The 17500-nt window shown below is 42.4% G+C and overlaps 1 protein-coding gene across 1 annotated transcript in view; it reads right to left on the minus strand.

Annotated features, from left to right (window-relative positions):
* Window positions 1–17500, minus strand: part of gripap1 (GRIP1 associated protein 1) — a 56685-nt gene that overhangs the window by 20538 nt on the left and 18647 nt on the right. Inside the window, exons 13-22 of the mRNA XM_079678755.1 lie at window positions 14441–14540; window positions 13824–13901; window positions 12967–13059; window positions 11458–11499; window positions 10821–10955; window positions 9260–9355; window positions 8801–8911; window positions 8378–8479; window positions 8129–8242; window positions 4820–4897 (exon numbers count right to left, since the gene is read on the minus strand). Coding sequence (XP_079534881.1) covers window positions 4820–4897; window positions 8129–8242; window positions 8378–8479; window positions 8801–8911; window positions 9260–9355; window positions 10821–10955; window positions 11458–11499; window positions 12967–13059; window positions 13824–13901; window positions 14441–14540 — 949 coding nt within the window. The remainder of the gene's footprint in view (window positions 1–4819; window positions 4898–8128; window positions 8243–8377; window positions 8480–8800; window positions 8912–9259; window positions 9356–10820; window positions 10956–11457; window positions 11500–12966; window positions 13060–13823; window positions 13902–14440; window positions 14541–17500) is intronic.

A 17500-nucleotide genomic window follows, 5' to 3' on the forward strand; every position in this document is an offset into this window, starting at 1 on the left:
GAGGACTCTTTAAAGTAGAGACACTACATACTGATATGCACCTGAACATCAGCAGGAGAGGACTCTTTAAAGTAGATATACTACACACTGATATACACCTGAACATCAGCAGGAGAGGACTCTTTAAAGTAGAGACACTACATACTGATATACACCTGAACATCAGCAGGAGAGGACTCTTTAAAGTAGAGACACTACATACTGATATACACCTGAACATCAGCAGGAGAGGACTCTTTAAAGTAGAGACACTACATACTGATATACACCTGAACATCAGCAGGAGAGGACTCTTTAAAGTAGAGACACTACATACTGATATACACCTGAACATCGGCAGGAGAGGACTCTTTAAAGTAGAGACACTACATACTGATATACACCTGAACATCAGCAGGAGAGGACTCTTTAAAGTAGAGACACTACATACTGATATACACCTGAACATCAGCAGGAGAGGACTCTTTAAAGTAGAGACACTACATACTGATATACACCTGAACATCAGCAGGAGAGGACTCTTTAAAGTAGAGACACTACATACTGATATACACCTGAACATCAGCAGGAGAGGACTCTTAATGTAGAGACACTGCATACTGATATACACCTGAACATCAGCAGGAGAGGACTCTTTAAAGTAGAGACACTACATACTGATATACACCTGAAGATCAGCAGGAGAGGACTCTTTAAAGTAGAGACACTACATACTGATATACACCTGAACATCAGCAGGAGAGGACTCTTTAAAGTAGAGACACTACATACTGATATACACCTGAACATCAGCAGGAGAGGACTCTTTAAAGTAGAGACACTACATACTGATATACACCTGAACATCAGCAGGAGAGGACTCTTTAAAGTAGAGACACTACATACTGATATACACCTGAACATCAGCAGGAGAGGACTCTTTAAAGTAGAGACACTACATACTGATATACACCTGAACATCAGCAGGAGAGGACTCTTTAAAGTAGAGACACTACATACTGATATACACCTGAACATCAGCAGGAGAGGACTCTTTAAAGTAGAGACACTACATACTGATATACACCTGAACATCAGCAGGAGAGGACTCTTTAAAGTAGAGACTACATACTGATATACACCTGAACATCAGCAGGAGAGGACTCTTTAAAGTAGAGACACTACATACTGATATACACCTGAACATCAACAGGAGAGGACTCTTTAAAGTAGAGACACTACATACTGATATACACCTGAACATCAGCAGGAGAGGACTCTTTAAAGTAGAGACACTACATACTGATATACACCTGAACATCAGCAGGAGAGGACTCTTTAAAGTAGAGACACTACATACTGATATACACCTGAACATCAGCAGGAGAGGACTCTTTAAAGTAGAGACACTACATACTGATATACACCTGAACATCAGCAGGAGAGGACTCTTTAAAGTAGAGACACTACATACTGATATACACCTGAACATCAGCAGGAGAGGACTCTTTAAAGTAGAGACACTACATACTGATGTAAAACTGATCATGAGCATTATAGGGTCTCTTAAAAAGGAAAAGATGATTGTCTTTTTCGCTTTTAATCAAATCCAAGAATCTTTAAAGTGCAAATGTCTGTTTGACATAATAACATGAATATGTATGAGCTATAAAGGTTTTTAATACAAATCAACTTTCGTGTGAAAGTGATGGAACTTAAGAGATCAGAGTCTTTCAGAAACAGACGGATGTATGGCCTGATTATTTTTAACACCTTGATGAGTCCGTGTCAGAAAAGGAACTTGTGGCGTCTGAAACTCAAACCCACGACACTCTGGGTTCCTGCAGAACACCCGACCTGCCGCTAATTAGACTTCTTCCATCATTAATTAACTTTTCCTATTAAGTTTCCTCGTTCAGCGCCTTGTAGCAGGCTGTCCACACACACACACACACACACACACACACACACACACACACACACACACACACACACACACACACACACACACACACACACACACACACACACACACACACACACACACACACACACACACACACACACACACACACACACACACACACACACACACACACACACACACACACACACACACACACACACACACACACACACACACACACACACACACACACACACACACACACACACACACACCTCAGAGGGCCGCAGAGTCAGCCGGGTTATCTGGTTGGCTAAGAGTACTTTGTCACATCCACACTGACATATCCCATGATGCACGGCGGGCGGTGCTTTATTGGTTTCTTATCAAACTCTTATGATAAGGAAGGTAAGTGCTTCCTTTAGGACATGATGATTTTTAATGTGCAGAGTTAATTGTTTGGGGATAATGGGTTTATTCTGCATTTTTTTTATCTGTATTAATAATGGCATGAGTTTTTTTGTGAGTTTCTTTGTTAATGTTAGTGTAAAGACAAACTCTTATTTTCCTCACAAGTTGAAATAAAGTATTACTTGTATTTCCTGCATCTCATCTTGTTCTGTTAAGCTGCATCCGTGCATGACAGGTGCTATAAGTACTGTATGGTACTCTAGTTAAATAACTAAGTGACATTCCTCCAATGCTCTGGTCTAGCATAAGAGAGATACCTTACTCTAAAGAGGGCCTGGGGTTTAATGTTTGTAAAACCTTCCAGAGCCTAAAAATCCTTCATGTGCATCTCATTATCTTTGACACTAACGCCCAACAAGGATCAGACAAGGAAGCAGTGTGCTAGGAAGTATTCCAAAGGTACTAATACTGCACTAATAATAGTTAAATCAGGAGAAGGAAGTTAAAGTATAATAAGTATTTTGACTTTATACATTTATAGAAATGACATTGTTAACACTAAAGCATCAGAAACTAGTCACACGTCGAGTCCAAACGACAACATCACAATGTGTTTCAGTCCAAATCTCAAAATACATAAATATCAATGGTGTGTCACATTACTTATCTTTCTATTAAAAAGTGAATAACGTACTTATTGTTTTGAGATGCACATGTTCACAGGTCTTGTGTGCAGAGATATTAATCAGTTAGGTAAGTTAAGCTGTCAGATAAATGTAGTTGAGTAGAAGTACAAAGACATTATAATACTCAGCTGATGTACAAGTACCTCAAATGTACTCTACTCAATATAACATCCACAACTCTAACACACTGGATATTTTCTAAAGTAAAATAATACAATGAAAGGAGTCAATGCTGTCAGACAAGGCAGAAACAACAGAAGCGGAACCAGAACCCTGAAGCAGAACCCTGAAGCAGAACCCAGAAGCAGAACCCAGAGGCAGAACCCTGAAGCAGAACCCTGAAGCAGAACCCAGAAGCAGAACCCAGAGGCAGAACCCTGAACCAGAACCCAGAGGCAGAACCCTGAAGCAGAACCCTGAAGCAGAACCCAGAGGCAGAACCCTGAAGCAGAACCCAGAGGCAGAACCCTGAAGCCCTGGTCATGGTTCTCTTGCAGAGCATCAGAGTGTGTTTTTTTACATGCAGACAGACTGTGTGAACGTTCAGAGTCTCTGCAGCAGACTGTCAGCGCTCACACCAGCCGCCTCCTCTCATCTGCTGTTAACACGCGTTAACCTGTCCAAGTTACCATGGAGACAACTACGCTTTAATTAGAAACATTCAATTAGACACACACACACACACACACACACACACACACACACACACACACACACACACACACACACACACACACACACACACACACACACACACACACACACACACACACACACACACACACACACACACACACACACACACACACACACACACACACACACACACACACACACACACACACACACACACACACACACACACACACACACACACACACACACACACACACACACACACACACGTTTTTTCAGAACAAAATGTTTAAGAAAGTATTTTGTAATATAAATAACAAACACGAGTGTGTAGTGCTGTGTACCTGGACTGACATTCAGGTTCAGGTCCGGACTCAAGTTCAGAGGTTCAGGTTCAGGTCCGTACTCAAGTCCAGAGGTTCAGGTTCAGGTCCGGACTCAAGTCCAGAGGTTCAGGTTCAGGTCCGGACTTATAAGTCCGGACTTGTGTCAAGTTGTGTGAGTAACTAAAGTGAACTTATTGTGAGCTAATTATCAATTGAAAATAAACTCATAATCAACTCAAATTCAAACTCGTCAGGTTTATTGTGCCCCCTTCCAACTTGTGTCTACACCATGTCTTTTCTAGAACTCTACATGTGTTACTAACTACACAACACAACTACATACATAGTGATGTACATACAAGACTCAATATGCAAGAGTACAAGTCTATGTGTTCTTGTTCAAGAACAACAGCATATTGACATTGTCTGGGTGAAGTGTTGCTCTTTCGGCAGACACTATATCACCATACATACAAAGGAGTTAGCTTAGCAACACTACCATATATGGCAACCAGTATCCCACGCTGTCAGTGTCCACTATGTCTAAGCCAGCTTCTCTTGACGTCACACAGATCTCGCGAGCAGTTGCGATATTTTGCGAGACTTCGTGAGCTCAGTAATGGCCGCCATATCAGAAGCCAAAACAATGTTTTTCATCTTTTCTCAGCGCAAATTTCTCGATCTATGGAAGGTTTTAGATGGTTTAGAACAAAAAGGAGAATATACGTAAGTACCGGTTTCCGACGTTCCGGTTTTAACCGGACTTGAACCGAAACTTCTCACAAGTGCAGTACCGGTTCGGCGTACCGGTACGCAGCACTACGAGTGTGTGTGTGTGTGTGTGTGTGTGTGTGTGTGTGTGTGTGTGTGTGTACCTCCAGCTGAAGTGTGTGTTCTTTCTGCAGCCGCTCGACCTCCTCCTGATGTTCCAGAGTCTTCTTCTCGATGTTCTCCTGCAGAAAGAAAAGCCAAATAATTAATTACATTCAGTTCGTTAGGAGTAGCCCACATATTTATAAATGCATTCCTAAAAGACTGTCAGCAGTTTAAAAATATAGAGGATGAAAATCAATGCCACAATGCCAGTAATTTGCACAGACAGCAGTTAGTAAGATTGATTTCAGCAGCCACTTGTCTGGAAATACCGAAGACTAGAAACGGTTTTGAACACTTTTGTCACGTAGTGATCGTCTTTTCAATAGAACGTCTTTGATAATGTCTTCTGGCCAATCAGAATCAAGATAACGGCGTGGTGTTGTTGCAGGAAGTCCCGACGGAGAATACTTTTTCTGTAGTACATCTCTATATACATCGATACAATATTACGTGTTGATAGAAATCAACACGTAATGAAATAAGACCCCACGGTTTGATGAGTGATAGGTGTGTGGGCTGTCTTTCATATTGACACACAGAACAATGTTATAATAAAGATACATACTGTTTGTTAAATGGATATATCCGCCTTCTTTCATTTATCTTTCCATTCCCACAACAATATACATAAAGAAATGGCATATTTTGGACATAGTTCGAATGGTGATTAATCATGATTAATTCATTTTAAGCTGTGATTAATCTGATTAAAATTTGTAATCGTTGGACAGCCCTAGTAAAAATGTATTCCTAAATGTACCTGAAGCTAACGTGTGGCCTCAGCAGCCTTTAGTAGACAAATTAAGCATTTATTTACTAAACATCGTTTTTGTAAAGATGTTTGTGTTTGTTTAGATTATGTGTCAGGGGATACAGATTTGAGTGTATTTTGGAGCATTACATATAATATAACTTGTCAAAGATAAGCAGAGTTCATAGCATATCCCAATAAGTAAAAGTAAGAGATCTTGTGAGGAGGGAAGAAGTGGAATGATTTCGTGTGACATTCTTTGGACATACTATATATTTTCTAAACTGTTGAATGCTCTTCAGGTGAATCTTTATTTCTCCTTTTTTGACGATTACTGCACAGTGTGGCCCTGTTGAGGTAGGGGGGGGGGGGGGGGGTGTCTTAGGGGTTTTCTGTATCTGTCTTATCATGTCATTGTGTATTTTGGTTTATCTTTGTCATTGCTAATGAAGCTCAGCGCAAGTTCAACCAGGAAGACCATCTTTACTCATTAATTTACTATGTCCATGTTACTACTCTCTCTCCTCTCAATAAGTGATCGGGGGCGTCACTCCCCAGCTTAACCAATCACTTCGCTCTATTCTCACAAGCCTATCACAGCGCTCCGCTAACCCTTTTAAATCTGCTCTCCCCTCTGACAACTGTAATTTCAGGTGACTCGACGCAACCCTCCTGTCCCTCTGAATCCAGGGTCAAGCTAAGCCCCTCCCCTTCAGACCGACCCCAACTATCCATTCACCACCACCAGGGTCAAGCTAAGCCCCTCCCCTTCAGACCGACCCCAACTATCCATTCACCACCACCAGGGTCAAGCTAAGCCCCTCCCCTTCAGACCGAACCCAACTATCCATTCACCACTACCAGGGTCAAGCTAAGCCCCTCCCCTTCAGACCGAACCCAACTATCCATTCACCACTACCAGGGTCAAGCTAAGCCCCTCCCCTTCAGACCGAACCCAACTATCCATTCACCACCACCAGGGTCAAGCTAAGCCCCTCCCCTTCACACCGACCCCAACTATCCATTCATCCCCACCAGGGTCAAGCTAAGCCCCTCCCCTTCAGACCGAACCCAACTATCCATTCACCACCACCAGGGTCAAGCTAAGCCCCTCCCCTTCAGACCAACCCCAACTATCCATTCACCACCACCAGGGTCAAGCTCCTCCCCTTCAGACCGACCCCAACTATCCATTCACCACCACCAGGGTCAAGCTAAGCCCCTCCCCTTCAGACCGACCCCAACTATCCATTCACCACCACCAGGGTCAAGCTAAGCCCCTCCCCTTCAGACTGACCCCAACTATCCATTCACCACCACCAGGGTCAAGCTAAGCCCCTCCCCTTCAGACTGACCCCAACTATCCATTCACCACGACCAGGGTCAAGCTAAGCCCCTCCCCTTCAGACCGACCCCAACTATCCATTCACCACCACCAGGGTTAAGCTAAGCCACTCCCCTTCGGACCGACCCCAACTATACATTCCCCAACCACCAGGGTCAAGCTAAGCCCCTCCCCTTCAGACCGACCCCAACTATCCATTCACCACCACCAGGGTCAAGCTAAGCCCCTCCCCTTCAGACCGACCCCAACTATCCATTCACCACCACCAGGGTCAAGCTAAGCCCATCCTCTTCAGACCGACCCCAACTATCCATTCACCACGACCAGGGTCAAGCTAAGCCCCTCCCCTTCAGACCGACCCCAACTATCCATTCACCACCACCAGGGTCAAGCTAAGCCACTCCCCTTCGGACCGACCCCAACTATACATTCCCCAACCACCAGGGTCAAGCTAAGCCCCTCCCCTTCAGACCGACCCCAACTATCCATTCACCACCACCAGGGTCAAGCTAAGCCCATCCTCTTCAGACCGACCCCAACTATCCATTCACCACGACCAGGGTCAAGCTAAGCCCCTCCCCTTCAGACCGACCCCAACTATCCATTCACCACCACCAGGGTCAAGCTAAGCCACTCCCCTTCAGACCGAACCCAACTATCCATTCACCACCACCAGGGTCAAGCTAAGCCACTCCCCTTCAGACCGACCCCAACTATACATTCCCCACCACCAGGGTCAAGCTAAGCCCATCCTCTTCAGACTGACCCCAACTATCCATTCACCACCACCAGGGTCAAGCTAAGCCCCTCCCCTTCAGACCGAACCCAACTATCCATTCACCACCACCGGTGTCAAGACGCTGGGGGGGGGGGGGGGGGGGGGGGTTTCATCGGATCGGTTCTCCCCTCCCGAATGATACTCCTGCACAACGGGGCCTACTCGCCAAAACTCCATTACATTCATTTGTGTATTCCTGGCAATAAAGATGTATCTTACATCAAAACCGTCTCTGTTGATTGAATTACTGTATTGGTCGTTTTATGTTATTATCATTATTGTTTGGTCATAATTGTTTTGTCATCTTTTTTGTATTTCTTGTGTCTATAGTACCTGCATTTGTACTCTGTATTTCCTCTTGTTATATGTGTGGGAAAAACCAATAAATAAAGCGTTAAAAAAAAGAATGTGCTCCAGGTGTGTGTGGGACTGACCTCGGCCTCCTTCAGTCGTCTCTCGAACCATCCCTTGGTTCCCTCCATGGACAGAACCTGAGCCTGCAGCTCCTCGACCCTCTGCTGCAGCCCCTCCAGCGCCTTCGACCGCGCCTCAAACACACACACACACACAGATATAAGAACCATACATGGACACTACGATTTATCTGTGATGACACATGATACACACACACTTGTCAAACGTCTTTCCCCAGATATTTTGGCCCTTCTTCCTACTCCGTTTACCTTTTCCTCTCTGAGCTGCTGTCGGATCTCCTCCTCGGAGCGGTTCTTGTCTTCGTGAAGGCCTCGGAGCTCCTTCTCATATCGAGCCCTCACCCCGAGGACCTGAGAGGGGGAGGAGAGGAGAGGAAACAAGGAGATGAGAGAGAACAGAAGAGGCCACAAGGACAGGAGAAAGTACATAAGGAGAGGAAACAAGAACAGAAAAACCATGAGAGGAAACGAGAAGGCAAAACAAGTAGAGGAGAGGGGAGGAAAGAGTAAGAGGAAACAAAAAAAGGGAAACAAGAAGCAACAAGGAGAGGAAACCAAATGTATCAAGGAGGAGAAACAAAATGTATCAAGGAGGGGAAACAAGGAAAGGAGTGGGAGGAGATGAGAAGAGATCCTGTCTCAAACTTTGACTGTATTTATAAACCCCCTCACCTCCTTCTCGTGCTGCAGTTTGAGATCAGACAGCGCCTCCTTGTGGTCGGACTTCTCCTGCATCAGCTGCACCGCCATTTCATCCAGCATGGCCTTCCTCTTCTCTGCCGTCTAGACACACACACACACACACACACACACACACACACACACACACACACACACACACACACACACACACACACACACACACACACACACACACACACACACACACACACACACACACACACACACACACACACACACACACACACACACACACACACACACACACACACACACACACACACACACACACACACACACACACACACACACACACACACACACACACACAGTTCATTAGCATGTTCAGAAGCTTAATGTGTCTTTATGCACGTCACAAAAACAAGAGTGTGTATTCAAACAGTGTGTGTGTGTGTGTGTGTGTGTGTGTGTGTGTGTGTGTGTGTGTACCTTCTTGGACTCGTCCAGATCTTTGAGCAGTTTGTCCTTCTCTTGTCCTTCCTCTGTTAGCTGCTCCAACAACTTCCTGTTGGCAAAACTCGACTCCTGAAGAAAGAAGGGAGGAAAAAGAGAAATGAACAAACGACCACATCTCACTTCCTTTAAATCCACGTTTCCCTCAATTCCATCTTCCCTTTTCACTGAGGTCACAAAGACAATATTTGAGGAGAAACAGTTGAAATACATTAAGTGAAAATAGACAGATAGCATTTCTCTGCAGCACCTTTCGTGTCCTTGGACTGCTAACTGGTCTTTGCACATGTCTAAATAACTAAAGGGTAAGACGGTCCCGTTGTTTTTCCAACATGACAAAACAAAAAGTGAAATATTGGTCATGTTGCTCTTTAACTTCCACATCTGTGTTTGATTGTCCAATAAATCTGAGTGAATGACTCACAACTTGCTGATCCTGCAGCAAGGTTCCACAACTCTTTATGAGAAAACACACATTCTTGAAACTGAAATGAGAAACTATTCATAAAAAAAGCATGTCTTTCTGATTTGGTTTATCTAGAGGAATACTTGCCTCCCAACTCAATCTGATTCGTCACATTGATACACAAATATAAGTCTAATGTGCCCCTAAAGCAATGATGGCTTCATTTATGTCACTAGAAATATTTAAGGGGAAGGTATCACAGTAGAAACATGAGGCAGTACTTTTCCCACTTTAGTTCCGATATAGTTCCGAAATGTCGCGTTCACACCAAAAAGAGCCGGAACTAGAAATGAGTTGATCAGAACCTTTTTTACCCCCTTCTCCGTCCCTGCTAGAGAGCGGGTACTTTCGTGGGAGAAAAAGGTTCCTGTGTCTGATTGGCTGGGCGGATTGCAAACCACGCTCCGTAAAACAAAAAAAAACGTTTTGTGAAGCCGCCATTTTATTTTCCTCGCATTATTAGCATTAGCATTAGCATTATCCCAGCGCACAAACGGAGAGAGACTAACTTATGTCAACACAAAAGAAAACAAGGGAGCGGTGGAGATGAGGAGGTGTCGGCGTTCTGGCGATTTACTCGGAAGGCTTCAGTCCCCAACTCCGGGGACTTCAGGTGGCAGTATATGCCGTGAAGTTGTTTGCAGCCTGCCAGTAAACCCAAAGCAGAAGAAGAAGAAGTGACGTCAGCGGCTTCATTTGACTAATCCTCCCTCAGGGAACTTATTCCGGTGTGAACGCGATCTGAACTTAGTTCATGAGAACTAAAGAGTTCTCATGAACCTTTGTGGGAAAAGTACTGCGGTGTGAAAGCGCCTCTGTATATAATCTCATGGGAACTATTGTGATATTGTCCGAGCCAGGTAATGTGACGGTTCATGGAAAACTTGCATCAAAACTGTTTCTGCTTATTTTAAATCATTCTGAAGACTCTCATTGATTATATGATTGTGTTAAGTTTGTGTGTGTGTGTGTGTGTGTGTGTGTGTGTGTGTGTGTGTGTGTGTGTGTGTGTGTGTGTGTGTGTGTGTGTGTGTGTGTGTGTGTGTGTGTGTGTGTTTGTGTGTGTCTGACCTGCAGTTGTGAGTCCAGGTCGTCCCTCTGGTTCCGAAGACTCTCCTGCTCGGCTCGTCTGTGCTGCAGATCCAGGGTCAGCGCCTCCTGCTGCTCACGCAACAGATTCATCTCCTGCGTCTTCACCGTCTGGATCTGAAAAATCACAACTTACTTTATTCAATTTTTTAAATATTGATGATGGTGATGGGCGAAGAGTAGAGTTGAACAGAGTAGTTTAGTTTGGATTCAGTTCAAAGCTGTTTGATGAAAGTAACAAACGGGTCAGTGAGTTACAGCAGGGAGCGGTAGGAGACGGAAGCTAATAGCACATTATCCACAACAAAAGATGCATTAGATAGTACGGGACAACAGGCCGTTACCTGCTTTATGGAACACTTTGACTAGAACGTTCTGTATCATTGCCTGAGTGAAGCAGGTGAGATGGTGTTAATACCAACTGCTCAGCAACACTGACTACAGCTGTGGTTATGATAAGGATTAGTCCAGCAGCTAACACAGGGAGGTTTTACTGCATTTAAAAAGGTGTCTAGCTTTGTGTTCTGTGCAGAAACCAGGGGTTAACATTAGTTTAGACTATGGTTCTAAGGTTAAGGTTCTAAAAGAGGGTTCTAGTTCAGGTCTGAGGTATAGTTACCTGTTCCAGAGCGCTCAGATTAGTCCTCAGAGCACTGTTCTCCTGAAAGACGGGTTACAATCCATACTGAATGAACTGTAGCTGAAATTATTATTTTCTAACTAGCTTTGTAGGTTTAAGAAAAGGCTTTTTAAAGAATGATTATAGTTGAAGAACAAGAAGGTCCAAAACTACATTTTGCTAAACGTTTTTATACATGTTTGAGCCGATGAAGGACATTTTTCTATATGTTAGGGTTAGGTATATCATGCTTTTAAAAAAAGGTTCAGAAAACAAGATTTAATCCATTTTTTAGAACCTCTTTTATTTCCTCAGAGCATTGCTGGGGTTTTAGATCAGTGATTCTCAAATGGGGGTACGTGGACCCCTAGGGGTACGTTGGGGTACTGCAGGGGTGAGATAACAAAAAAAAAAGGATAATTTAAAAAAAATACCATGCATGATTACAAAAATAATCTTAATACAATAAGCTAAATAGAAAACACAATTTTATATAAAATATTTCCAGAACCTAGGTCCTTATATAAACATGTCAAATGTGTCTATTGTATTTGATCGTTTTTCAAAATATATCATGTTGTTCATTGGTTTGTTAAACATGTATCACTTCAATTGAAAAACTCCTTGGAAAAATCTGTTTTAATTTATTTTCGTTATGTTCTTTTTTTTCATGCTTAGATGAAAATATCCTTAGTTTGTTATAATTCATGCATGAAGGAGTTAATCAATCACACTGATGGAACATCACTATATTGAGATGATTTAAATAGGCTTTTTCTATCAAAAATGTCCGGGGTCAGTCAGGGGGTACTTGCCTGAGAAAATGTTTCAAAGGGGGGACATTACTGAAGAAAGTTTGAGAGGCACTGACCAGCGCAACAACTATTTGTTAAGGAAGAAATGCCTACATAAAGAGGTACAGTACAGTGCTGCACCATCAGTGTCTGATTTATTCAAACAACAACATTTTAACTGAGAAACACTAAAATGCTACATTTCAAATGTTTACAATCCATCACTAAATTCATGGCAAACCCATTTTAACATCATGCAATAACACTAAGACGACATTAGTTGCATTGAACTGATCTTTTTAATAAGTTGAACTTACAATGTAGTGAGAAACATGGGCTTGTGCTTCACTGAGAACCTTTGTCATTCTGACGGGGAGGCAACCTGCAGTTATTACACTTCTCGTTTTGAAATATGTGTAACTCTGTTCATATAAAACCCACACTGCTCAAACTTCGTAACTTTTACTAAAATTGGTATATTTATCTTTTTTTTTTTTTTCATTAACATAAAATAAATCTCACATACCCCCTGCAGTACTCCAACGTACCCCTAGGGGTCAGCGAACCCCCATTTGAGAAGCACTGCTCTAGAGGATATAGTGTTAGTGGAGAACATTACATAGAAGCCCTTTACATGTATTTATTGAAGCTACATTAGTGCACAGGAGTGTGTTTCGGGGTTAGACTTCTAGATGAGGTTCTCCAGGTTTGTTACCTGTTCTAGAGCAGCTAGGTTTGTCCTCAGAGCATCGTTCTCCTGCAGGATGCTGTCCACCTGCTCCTGACTCACTGCACTCTGATTGGCTACCTGCAGTACCGATCACCACAGGTAGGGGGAGGGGCAGAGAGAGAGAGAGAGAGCCAAGCAAAGAGAAACGATAGAAAAGTACCAATAAAGTAACAAAAAGGGCAGTAAAAACATGGAGCAAAGTAAGAGAATTAGGGTGGAAACAAACAAAAAAATAGACACAACAAAAACAAAGAGAATAAGAGCAGAGGAGGACAAGAGAAGGATGGAGTCAGAAACACAGGCAGACAGGCAGAAATACACACAAGGCTGTTCCACTGCCAAAGTGATTCTAGAAATATATTTTCTATACATTTTTGAACGTCATATAAAATAGTTTGAGTTTTGTTTATGTGTATATACAGTACATGTTTGTTGTTGAGAATACATTTTGTCATGAGCGAATCACTTTGGCAGGGAAAGATTTTCACAGAAAAGAGACAGAACAGAGTCAAAGTTCCTACTGGTGTCCATTTCATTTCATCAATGTCCTCCCTTTAACCCTCACCTCACTTCCTCATCTCCTTCCTCTCCCTCTCTCCCTCCCTCATGTCAAGGAAAGACATGTAATTGAGTGTGAACAGAAAACAGGTTTGACTTCACACTCGTTTGCCAGTTTCCTGTTGCAGTTTTATGTGTGACACTGTATACACAATACTGTCTTCAGACTTTTCCTACCATTCTTTAAACAATCAGCCCTTCTTGTGTGTGTGTGTGTGTGTGTGTGTGTGTGTGTGTGTGTGTGTGTGTGTGTGTGTGTGTGTGTGTGTGTGTGTGTGTGTTACCTGGTCTCTCAGTGTGTGCAGAGCCAGTTCATGTTCTTTCTCTTTGCTCTGCAGCTGCTCCCTCAGCTCACCTGTCACCTGAAACAAAACACACACAAGTCAGACAAACACAAGTCACACACACACACACACACACACACACACACACACACACACACACACACACACACACACACACACACACACACACACACACACACACACACACACACACACACACACACACACACACACACACACACACACACACACACACACACACACACACACACACACACACACACACACACACACACACACACACACACACACACACACACACACACTATTTCCCAGGTACTTGTACTTACTCTGAGGGACTACAAGTAAAGGTACAAATAGCTATTTCAATGTTATTCTACTTTCTATTAGAAACACATACAGTAATAGTAATAGTTATAATCTGATAATATAATACGTATTATTCAGATGTTTGTCCGTTCTGCAGGAGGATTACTTTTAATACTTCAGCAGAACTTTTTCATGTAACAAAGTATTTTTACACTGTGGAGTTACTACTTTTACTGAAGTAATATATCTGAGTACTTCCGCCCGTGGCTGTGTGACTGAGCTCTCACCTGATTGGCTGCCAGGACGTCTGACTGGAGTTTCTGGATGCGGATGTTTGTGGCCTTCAGCTCTTCTTCTTTTCTTTGGTTGATCTCATCAATCTTTGTCCTGCAGACACATCAAAACAACACACAGCGTAACCATAGGTCAATATAGCCGTAAAAGTACTTATGGTAGTAGTAGTAATAGTAGTAGTAATAGCAGTAGTAGTAGTAGTAGTAGTAGTAGTAGTAGTAGTAGTGGTAGTAGTAGTAGTAGTAATAGCAGTAGTAGTAGTAGTGGTAGTGGTAGTAGTAGTAATAGCAGTAGTAGTAGTAGTAGTAGTAGTAGTAGTAGTAGTAGTAGTAGTAGTAGTAGTAGTGGTAGTGGTAGTAGTAGTAATAGCAGTAGTAGTAGTAGTGGTAGTGGTAGTAGTAGTAATAGCAGTAGTAGTAGTAGTAGTAGTAGTAGTAGTAGTAGTAGTAGTGGTAGTAGTAGTAGTAGTAGTAGTGGTAGTAGTAGTAGTGGTAGTAGTAGTAGTAGTAGTAATAGCAGTAGTAGTAGTAGTAGTAATAGCAGTAGTAGTAATAGCAGTAGTAGTAGTAGTAGTAGTAGTAGTAGTAGTAGTAGTGGTAGTAGTAGTAGTAGTAGTAGTGGTAGTAGTAGTAGTGGTAGTAGTAGTAGTAGTAATAGCAGTAGTAGTAGTAGTAGTAGTAGTAGTAGTAGTAGTAGTAGTAGTAGTAGTGGTAGTAGTAGTAGTGGTAGTAGTAGTAGTAGTAATAGCAGTAGTAGTAGTAGTGGTAGTGGTAGTAGTAGTAATAGCAGTAGTAGTAGTAGTAGTAGTAGTGGTAGTAGTAGTAGTAGTAGTAGTAGTAGTAGTAGTAGTAGTAGTAGTAGTAGTAGTAGTAGTGGTAGTAGTAGTAATAGCAGTAGTAGTAGTAGTGGTAGTGGTAGTAGTAGTAATAGCAGTAGTAGTAGTAGTAGTAGTAGTAGTAGTAGTAGTAGTAGTGGTAGTAGTAGTAGTAGTAGTAGTGGTAGTAGTAGTAGTGGTAGTAGTAGTAGTAGTAGTAATAGCAGTAGTAGTAGTAGTGGTAGTGGTAGTAGTAGTAATAGCAGTAGTAGTAGTAGTAGTAGTAGTAGTAGTAGTAGTAGTGGTAGTAGTAGTAGTAGTAGTAGTGGTAGTAGTAGTAGTGGTAGTAGTAGTAGTAGTAATAGCAGTAGTAGTAGTAGTAGTAGTAGTGGTAGTAGTAGTAGTAGTAGTAGTAGTAGTAGTAGTAGTAGTGGTAGTAGTAGTAGTAGTAGTAGTGGTAGTAGTAGTAGTGGTAGTGGTAGTAGTAGTAATAGCAGTAGTAGTAGTAGTAGTAGTAGTGGTAGTAGTAGTAGTAGTAGTAGTAGTAGTAGTAGTAGTAGTGGTAGTAGTAGTAGTAGTAGTAGTAGTAGTGGTAGTAGTAGTAATAGCAGTAGTAGTAGTAGTGGTAGTGGTAGTAGTAGTAATAGCAGTAGTAGTAGTAGTAGTAGTAGTAGTAGTAGTAGTAGTAGTGGTAGTAGTAGTAGTAGTAGTAGTGGTAGTAGTAGTAGTGGTAGTAGTAGTAGTAGTAGTAATAGCAGTAGTAGTAGTAGTGGTAGTGGTAGTAGTAGTAATAGCAGTAGTAGTAGTAGTAGTAGTAGTAGTAGTAGTAGTAGTAGTGGTAGTAGTAGTAGTAGTAGTAGTGGTAGTAGTAGTAGTGGTAGTAGTAGTAGTAGTAATAGCAGTAGTAGTAGTAGTAGTAGTAGTAGTAGTAGTAGTAGTAGTAGTAGTGGTAGTAGTAGTAGTGGTAGTAGTAGTAGTAGTAATAGCAGTAGTAGTAGTAGTGGTAGTGGTAGTAGTAGTAATAGCAGTAGTAGTAGTAGTAGTAGTAGTAGTAGTAGTAGTAGTAGTAGTAGTGGTAGTAGTAGTAGTAGTAGTAGTAGTAGTAGTGGTAGTAGTAGTAGTAGTAGTAGTAGTGGTAGTGGTAGTAGTAGTAGCAGTAGTAGTAGTAGCAGTAGTAGTAGTAGTAGTGGTAGTGGTAGTAGTAGTAGTAGTAGTAGTGGTAGTAGTAGTAATAGCAGTAGTAGTAGCAGTAGTAATAGTAGTAGTAGTAGTAGCAGGGTATATGCAGGAATCCTGAAGTCAAATGTAATACCTTTTAAGACCTTTTTTAAGACCCTTTCCATACATTTTAAGACCTCATCGCAACTTTGAGTTCTAACCGGTTACATTGGCTACACACTTTACCTCACATTGACTATATTGATTGTAAGATAGCAAAACTAAACAGAGTGCAGACAGACTACTGAAGCCTTCTCTCCGCATGAACTTCAACCTCTCTGTGAAGGTCAGGTTTAATGCAGTATGCTGCTTTGTTGCTTCTGTACTCTGTGCTCTTTCATTCCAGTAAAACTCCTCAGAAACCATTAGAAACCAGTATTTGACCAATAAACGAAACAATTGACAAAACTTTGAACTATGAAATATATTAAACTTTGGTGAGCTTCAGCGGGGTAATGCCATATAGGAGCTCCCTCACAAATACCCAGGGGTTAAATTGGGCTGGGGCTGTCCGGGGCTAAACCCTGGCACATAGGACGATGCTCTGACGTCATCACCCTCACACATTTGTCATATGTTTACAAAAAAGGATATTTATGTTAAGACTTTTCTCGTTCTTAGACTATATTTAGGGTCTATATGTGTTGACTTTACTTTAAAATAGCAGATCTCTGTGACCGGATATAGTTTGGCTTAGACCCCGGCCCCACAAGGAGGCATACGGTAAAACGCATACGCAAGCGCAAAAAAGGCTTCCTTTCACACGCATTCGATTCATTACCGTGTCCGTTCACACTAGACCGCTGCAAATGCTGGAAATGCTGTAGTACATATGTCATGCCTGTAAGTGGCGCTGCTGCCGCCCGAAATACACCAAAAGCAGCGAAGAAGACCCCGGAGCATGGTTGCCATGGTTGCCCTTCTGTTTATTCTCCGCGGTGGACGGCGTGTTCTCCTGCTGTATCTCTCAGGTAGTCCACCAGCAGATGAAAAACACCCACCTCTCCGCCTTTTCCAAGGA

The sequence above is a fragment of the Notothenia rossii genome, assembly GCF_949606895.1.
Source record: "Notothenia rossii genome assembly, chromosome: 4".
Lineage (NCBI taxonomy): Eukaryota > Metazoa > Chordata > Actinopteri > Perciformes > Nototheniidae > Notothenia > Notothenia rossii.